The sequence below is a fragment of the Coptis chinensis genome, chromosome 6 (assembly GCF_015680905.1).
Source record: "Coptis chinensis isolate HL-2020 chromosome 6, ASM1568090v1, whole genome shotgun sequence".
In the NCBI taxonomy this organism is placed as follows: Eukaryota; Viridiplantae; Streptophyta; class Magnoliopsida; order Ranunculales; family Ranunculaceae; genus Coptis; species Coptis chinensis.
This window is the reverse complement of record NC_141461.1, coordinates 81717500-81726276: the sequence shown is the minus strand read 5'-3', so window position 1 is coordinate 81726276 and position 8777 is coordinate 81717500. Positions and strand designations below refer to the sequence as shown.

Genomic DNA, 8777 nt, shown 5'->3' with positions numbered 1-8777 from the left:
ATGCTCCAAATATGAATATTGATATGCAACCAAGCATTGGGTGGACTAATTTTAGGGATGAGTTGTCAATTGCAATGTGGGAAGATAACGAGTGATGTAATAGATATTATGATTATATGAGTGATGTTTTTGTAGTAGACTTATGATTTTATTAGAGTTTTTTTGTAATAGACACTATTATGTTTCAACTACTTATAATATTTTATTCACATGCAATCTTTCTTATTTGTTACCTTGATATGTTACTATGCTATGTTCTTTTTGGTCATTGCTTCAAACTAGGTATGGCTAGAAAACAGAAAGAAGTTGTGAAAACAAGATCGCCCCAAATTAGATGGTATCCCAACATGGAAGCCATCTTGGTAGAGGTGTTGTTAGAAGAGTTAGCTACTGGGGGCAAGAGGGCAGATAATGGGTGGAGGAAAGAGAGCTTGAAGCGTAATGCTGATGAGATCAATACGCGACTTGGAATGAATTGTGTTTCAGACAATGTCAGGTCGAGGTTGAAAACAATGAGACTTGCTTGGCAAGTTCTTGCTAAACATGCAGTTGATGCTAGTGGTTTGGTTTGTCTTTCAACAAAGAGACCAAGAGAATTGATCTGAGATGAGAATGCATGGGAAAGTTATGTAAAGGTAATAAAATAATCTCATTTTTTTTATAGGATTTGGTTTTGGATGCCATATTAATTGGTATATTGTGGGATTTAGGCTCATCTGTTGGCAAAAACTCTCAGGCAGAAATCATTTCCTTACTATGACGAATGTTGTCTCATTTTTGGGAATGATTATGCAACTGGAGAAGGGGGTAATAGTGGGTTCGATGATGACATGGTGGATGGAGGTAAGTTGATTAGATGTAAATAGAGTTGAATTTTGTGTGTCTAACTAGTTTTGAAATTAACTTTTTGTTTCAACTTCTTATTTAGATGATTCTAGGCAAACCCAAGGAGATGGGGGTGACGATTCTGATGCTAGTGAGTCCTCAGCTTTTGGTGCTCCCTCAGATACTGGTGGGGATACTTCTCAAACTGAGAGTGGTCCTAGAAGCACTACACCTACTTCTAAGAAGACTAGGAAGTCTCGATTCTTTGAGGATATAACTGAACCCCCTTCGTTTAAGGTGTTAATTGAAGCGGTGGCAAAAATTGCCGAGGCCCTCAAACTAGAACCACAAGAAGAAGAAGTAGACCAAATAGATTTGTTGAAGGATGCTTTGCAGTCTCTTCCTGATATGAATCCTGAGCTTTTCTTAAGGTCGCTTGACTTGCTGGTCGAGAATGATAGGTTTATTAAGGTCTTCTTGGGCCTTAAAGAGGATATCAAGGCTTCATGGTTGTTTAGGAGGCTAGAACAAGCTGGACGTTGATTCAACCTTGTTTTTTGGTTTATTTCTATATTTGAACTATATGTTTTTGTGGGATTGTTGTTAAGTGGTGGACCGATATATTATTGTTAAGTGACATTGATGTTACTTTTGGATATTTTATTGTGTGTTCTTGTTGAGTCTTTGTGTTTGTGTGTAGTGGGTTGGTGTGTGTGGTAGTGTGTGTAGTGTGTGCAATTAGGTGGTGTGGTGGGTGTGGTGGAGTGGTGGTGGTGTGCTGCTGCTACTGCTATGCTGCGATGGTTGTTTAAGAAGACATCCTATGGATACTATTAAAGTTGAGTTATATTGTATTTTATTTTATTTAATTTGTATTTTATTTAATTTTTTGTTATACTTCATTGAGTTTGAAAACCAAAAAAAATATCTCCAAAAAATTGAAATATCATTTGCCACTACTGGAGAAAAACCATGTAAACAAACACTGGCAAAACTGGCAAATCTTATATTTTCCCACTATAAATTTTTGCAAACAAACACTGGCAAACTAAAATTTTCCCACTATAAATTTGTCTGGCAAATCTATAGTGGGAAAACACGGGCAAATCTTATATTTTCCCACTAGAAGTTTGCTAGTTAACAAACACACCCTAAGAGAATGAATTAGGGGAATTTGATTCCACCTTGATTCGACTTAATAAACTAACAAAGAATTGTCGTAATCCAAATTGCAATGTTTTCGCATAACAATTGGGTCTTTCTAATCCCTAATTCTTCATGGTAATCTCTACCAACTAACAATCAACATGTGAAGTAATCAAACCCATTCTCATGGAGAACTAATTACTTTCTAGAATGGAATAGATTACTATAACCATTTCTATGCTAATCCAATCAAGTTTCATCAAGACTTCCTCAAACCCCTCTAATAGTGGTTTTAGCCTTGAATCATTAAGCTATCATTTCTAACACAAGAACAACAAGAACAAGTCATTATTGAATAAGTATTAAACTTTATTAATCTAATTAAACAATAGTATAATGATTTGAAAAGAATTAATATTGAATTTAAAACTAAGATTATGAATAACTAATTATCAATTTAAAACAAACTAAATCTATGAATGAAGTATTGAATTAGAAACTAAAACTTGAAATATAAACTAAGTATTTTATTCTAAAAACTAAAAACTTGTTGTAACAACTATTTTCTTGATAACTAACTAGATTCATCTATCTAAAAACTAATTTTATGAAGTAGAACTAAGTAGCTTAAGAGCTAAGCCTTAGTCTCTTTAAATAGAAGAGGCTAAATCCATAATCTCGTGCATGGGCTAAGGAGCCATGTTTTGGGCCGAAAAATCGAGCCTAAAACCTCATTACTTCAGTCCACAAAGGGGTTTTCAGCTGGAAATGACTTCAACTGCCTTTTCGTCCACTTTTACTCCTATAATTGGGTCAAGGCTTAGACCATTAGAAAGCTCATTTCAAGCCGGTTGTTTTGACATAAGGTAGGCCCAATTTCGAGGTCTGAGTCCAAAAATATGGCTTTCGGAAGTTCTGCTGACTTTTGTGCGTTATTTCTACCCGCGTTGACTTTGACTTTTCAGCTTTGATAGGGCTTTAAAAAGGCTTTTTCTCCTTGAATCTTGGCCTTTAATCATAGAACTTTTTAGCAACCAACCTTTGTTTCTTTTATCTCGCAAAAGAGACGCATTTCTACACATATTCGACTCCAATGCCTGAAATACATAAGAATATGATAACAATACTAATTTTTACTTATTAATCATATAATTGGTCTAAAAAGTAATATTGTTAAGGGGTTAAAACTACAGTTTTGGGCTCTTATCATACGCCCAAATTTGGTGAGGTGATTGTGGCAGTTTGACTGCCAAATTTAAAAAGGAAGGTCGGTGATGTTGCTGATAATGTGGGGACTATAGGAACTTGTGATGGGAAGGTGGCAATGGATGGTCCATCTCTCTCTAAAACTATTGACCTTAGTGAGTTTGACTTTGATGTTTTTGATAAGGAGGTCGGTGGTGCGACTCTTGTTTCTTCTCCTACTGTGAAGCAGATAAGTGTTCTGAAGGATTGTTCTAAGGGGATGCAAACATAGAGCCAAAGTGCTGAGCTCGATAGGAGTCTATCGTATGTTCATCCTAAGATGGGAAAAACCCATTTGGTGAAGCGATTTGATTGTAGCTTCAAGTCGCCATTGGTGGCGAGCTGCTTGTTGGACAGTATTGTTTTGGATGGTGATATGAAGGAGTTGGTTGATTGAAGGCAAGGAGTTGGTGGATAATCTGAAATCCATGGATGTTAGCCTATGTTATGTAAGTACTCTATTTTGTGTCGTCTTTGTGGTGTTTTGATTTTTTTTTTCTGTCATGAGGACTTTGATTTGTTTTTGCAGCTGCTTGCTGGTTACTAACATCTGAAACGATTGGCTTTGGTTGGTGATACCTATAAGAGGAATATGGATGTGGCTCATGAGGAGTTGGTGAATGTTCGTTCTATTTTGAAGCTAGAGAAAGATGACTGATGTTTTGAAGAAAAAATCTGACGATTTGGTTGCGGAGAAGTTCGATTGGCTTCAGAAAATAGTGATCTAGTACGTCAGCTCGAGATGGAGCGAGCTAAGTTGGTAAAAGTTGAAGATTTTGCAAATAGATGCAAGTCGGCAGCAAAGTTGACTAAAAATCTTTATGAGACTTCGTTTAGTGAGGTGGAAGGTGGTAAGTATGTACTTTCTAAGGACATTTAAGAACTGAAGGGAAAGTATGAAGACTTGAAGTTGCAATGTGTGCATGATGCTTCTAGAACTAGAGATAAACTCGTACCTGGAGGTGCAAGTGGTGCTGATCTAGCAGAGGATATTTCTGTTGTGCTTTTCAGAGATCGTCAGGCTGTCTTATCCGACTCTGTTGATAGAGTTATGGATGATGGTGGCATGTCTCCATAGTTTGAGTAATGTAATGTTTAAACTTTGCCTGTTACGTTGGAGTGATGGGAGGCTGTTTACTTTTTGGACTGGTTTGAGCAGGTCGTTACTTGATGCAATCGCGCTTTTGCGAACTGGTTTCCTGAGGTGACTAGGGTAGTTCTTTTGATATTATGAAGCTTTGTGAACTGGTTTCCTAAGGTAGCTCGGACAGTTCTTTTGAGTAGCTTTGATGATCTCTCTTGCTTGAATGTTCCTTTGCTTTTAGCGTAGTAAAACTCTGTTGATGTTGTTATGGGAGCTACGATACTAGAAGTATAGTTTCGTAGCTTGTAGTTTTGTGCTGGAACGGGCCTAGCTTTAAATTGTCCTGTGTATGAGTGAGCAATCTTTAGGGTTGGTGACACTTCAATAGATTGACTGACCATTCCATCATTGAGTTGCTCCTAGACGAGGTTGTCTACTTGGCTTGAGTTACTTTGGAGTGAGCTCGTGAGGCGATTTCATGTTGATTTCCTCCTAGCTTCAGATTGTCCTACATATAAGTGATCGATCTGTAGGTTGGGTGGCACTTCAGTAAACTAAGTGGCCGTTCCAACATTAAGTTTCTCCTGGATGAGGTCGTCCACCCGGCTTGAGTTACTTTGGAGTGAGCTCGTAGGGCGAGTATGTGATGAGTTGATCCTGGACGAGGTCGTCCATTGGTATGATACCATCATAGGTCGATCTTGAACTGGTCCTAGAAGCTTAAGTCCCCAGTTGGCGAGACTATTTGCCCGGCTAGAGTCACTTTTGAGTAAGCTCCTGAGGCGAGTTCATGTTGAGTTGCTCCTAGCTTCCGCTCTCCATTGGTATGATACCATGATAGCTCAATCTTGAATTGGTCCTAGAAATATAGGTCCCCAGCTGGCGAGACTATTTACCCGGCTGGAGTCACTTTGGAGTGAGCTCGTGAGGTAAGCACGTGTGGAATTGATCCTGGACGAGGTCGTCCGTTGGTATGATACCATCATAGCTCGATCTTGAACTGGTCCTAGAAGTTTAGGTCCCCAGTTGGCGAGACTATTTACCAGGCTGGAGTCACTTTGGAGTGAGCTCGTGAGGTAAGTTCATGTTGAGTTGCTCCTAGCTTCCGCTTCTCCATTGGTATGATACCATGATAGCTCGATCCTGAATTGGTCCTAGAAAAATAGGTCCCCAGCTGGCGAGACTATTTACCCAGCTGGAGTCACTATGGAGTGAGCTCATGAGGTAAGCACGTGTGGAGTTGATCCTGAAAAAGAAATGCGACCTTGCACGTGGCTGTTAATACATACTAATGGTAGAAGATACGTCCAGATTGGTGGGGTGTTTCTATCGGTGCCTTTGTTTATTGGTGAAGCCCCCAGTGTATGGTTTGTGTTGTGCGACTATGATTATGCGTTGATCTTGGTGTGGGCATATGACTGGTATCGATCTTCTTTGAGTATGTGAGATCATGGGCTGTTTGTGGCCAAGTCATATTTGAGCGTACTGCTGGTTGATTAGTATGCTTCGTACTATGTGGTTTGGTGATGTCTCTCTTGAGTAATAGTGAGTTTTGAGTTAGTTACTATGTTTTTCGTATGGACAGAGTTTCTTGGGTGCATCGTCCTAGTGTAATGTTCCTCTCCCTTGTTATGGGGGAGTCGAAGTGTGACTTCATGGTTATTGTAGTTCGTTAGTCGTTCTTACGTGTTTGTGGAAGCGAACTGGTTTGACATTGTGAACTAGGTATTTTTCTATACTGAATTGTAAGTACGGAGCAAAACATGTTCCAAGAAAGAGGGATAACTTTATTGATGAATAGAAAGGTAAGACATTGACGAAATAAAGAAAACATGTCGAATGGACCTTTGTGAAAGCATAGATACTCTTTTGCTCAGATGATGACGGTTCTTTGCGAACTGTGTGTACCGTGTTGAATTGGCTGATGTGCGCTGCCATACATCGTTGTTGTGGTAAGCGACCCAGCTGTAAGTTGGTGAATCTAGACGATATGGGTGGATCCACTTGCGAACTGGGAGTGTGGAAGGGGGGGAATCATGTTCTAATCTGGACTTGACTGTTGGGACGTGTGTTCGAGTAAAAGCCCCAGTAGTTCGACCTCTCTTTTGTTTTTGTGGTTTGCCACAGTTGGCATTATGATGGATGAAGTCCCTTTGTTCTGGACCTCTACTAGGTTGTTGCAGTTTGTCGTCAATGAATTTCTTCAAGAGTCCTTTGCTGATAAGGTATTATATGTAATTTCTCAAGCACTTATACTTGTCAGTGTGATGGGAGTGAACTTGGTGGAATTGACAGAATGGTTGACTGGTAACGTTTGGAATTGGTTTGATGTCCGGATTGAAAAATGGAGTGTTTCGGATGCTGTTGAAAATGTGGCTTAACGATCTAGATAGTTTGACAGATTGAGTTGTGCCATGGGGGGTAACCAGTTTGATTTGTTGGAATGGCTAGGTACTCATATAGGTAACCTTTATCGAGAAGGTCTTGAATGTGGCATTTCAAGTGTTGACATTCATTGGTGTGGTGGTTGCAGAGTTGGTTATAATGGTAGAAGCGATTGCCTGGTTTCTTGGGGAACTTGTCTGCTCTCAGGGGGAGGGGTTGAAAAAATGGAATGCGTTTGATTTCCTCGAGGATTTCTTCCATTGGTTTGGATAGCGAGTAGAATTGTCTGCTCCCTCATCGTGTTCTTTTCTTCTGGTGGTTTGAAGCTGCTTCAGGCTTGGGTATTGCGTTCCTCGTGCTATATTTGTTGTCATGGCTGTAATGGTTCTCTGGTTCGTATGGAACTGGAATGTACGGCGTGCTCTTTGTGGTTGCGCTGGTTTGGTCTTCTGAGTAATCTTTTGGCTGGAGTGGTTCGTCGGTGATGAGGGCGTTGATGCCGGATGCAGGGCGCCCGGTTAGGAGTGAAGTTCTCCTCAGGTTTTGGTTGTCTTCTTCTAAGTTTGAGATTGCTTGTTGCATTGTACTCACGACAGAGACAAGTTGCTTGACTGAATCCATGAAGATTTCCATGCTTTGTGGGCCTGAGAATAACAACTTGATCGTGTTGTTTTCTCTAGAAAATTGACCCGCAGACGACGCCAATTTCAGGTTTTGTCCTTTCAGTTCAAAGTCCAAAGTCCGTAAACGTCCGTTTAGTCAAGTTACCATACTCACGTGGGTTGGTAGGATAGGTCAAGTAAGGGATCGTCCATACCTTAGGGTTCGGGAAGGTTCACAACTGGATTTACAACTTTTAATTAGTGAGCAGGATTTTAGGTTATTTAGTTGGTTTAAGTAAATTAACGGTAATGCAAACGTAACGTAAAATAATGATGATTGATTTCTATGTAAATAAACAGGGATGGAGAAACATGAAAAGGGTTAACCGTACTCATGCAAGAATTAGTTTCAACAGTTATAATACCATATCACTATAACTCTAATCCATCTCGAGTTCATAGACAAACTCGAGACGGCGTCGAGTATCGATCCCTAGTGAGATGCACACATCTCTGAGCTCATCTCACTAGCATAAGGAGTTGAACTAATATTCCATCTTTGGAATATCATTTCAGCTCCTGGTTCGATTCTACATCAGTTGGACAAATCAGAGAGCTATCTAACACCATAGAGTCGTGCGCGAGACATTTTGGGTCTCTCATGAGACTGTTCTGGAGCATCAACACTCCAAACTTGGACAGTCTCAATCATTTTGGGACCGGATGCATAATCTATACCTAATTCCTAAGTAATGATTATGGAACATTAAAGTGTCAATCCAGATCCTCACATGAGCATCATTAACCCTCCCCCTTGGGAGGGTTTTAGCTCATGGTCATTGGATGATTAATTGAATTTGTTGTATACAATAAATAAGTAAATGAAGAACAGGAATTAAACTTGAAAAGAAATGACTTTTATTAAGTAAAGGACTTACAGTACTTGAAGCTTGGAAAGCTACTGGAAGGAGAAAGCTACGTATTGGAAATGGAAGTAATACAAGAATATAAAGCTAACCACTAAAGTCTAAAACTAAAAACTAACAAAGGTAAGGTCCCCCTCTCATATATATAGCCTGGTCTCTGTAAAGCCCTTCATTTATGTTTTGTCTTTTTCTAATTTCAAACAATCCAAACCTTATTTTAAAGGTTTTGTCCTTTTGTCCATAATAATCCAAACTTTTTATGTTTTTGTTGTTTTCCTTAAATCAATTCATACATTGATTTGTTTCGTCCTTTCTTTTGTGCAAGGTGTCACACCATTGTGACCATCACTTGCCACCTGCCTATGCTGACTCGTCATGCCTTGTGGCTCCGTAGAGTGGGTCCACGTTGTGTCCAGTGGCGACTCGGATTTTGGCATTTTTACAACTTTCTATCTTTGCGTAGAGTTCGTCGCCCTGGTTGCTCTGGCAGTTCACTAGCCGAAATCGGCGTCCAGGTTTGAAAGATGTGAGCTTCGGAAGTTTGCTGCTTCTTTACATGTGGAC

The 8777-nt window shown here is 39.7% G+C and overlaps 1 protein-coding gene across 1 annotated transcript; it reads left to right on the top strand.

Annotated features, from left to right (window-relative positions):
* The first annotated feature begins 347 nt into the window (after window positions 1-347).
* Window positions 348-1482, top strand: LOC147494797 (uncharacterized). Its single transcript, XM_086568245.1, has 3 exons — window positions 348-566; window positions 711-843; window positions 929-1482. The coding sequence occupies exons 1-3, from the start codon at window positions 348-350 to the stop codon at window positions 1366-1368; spliced, it is 792 nt and encodes a 263-aa protein (XP_086424371.1). The 3' UTR covers window positions 1369-1482.
* Window positions 1483-8777: the final 7295 nt, after the last annotated feature.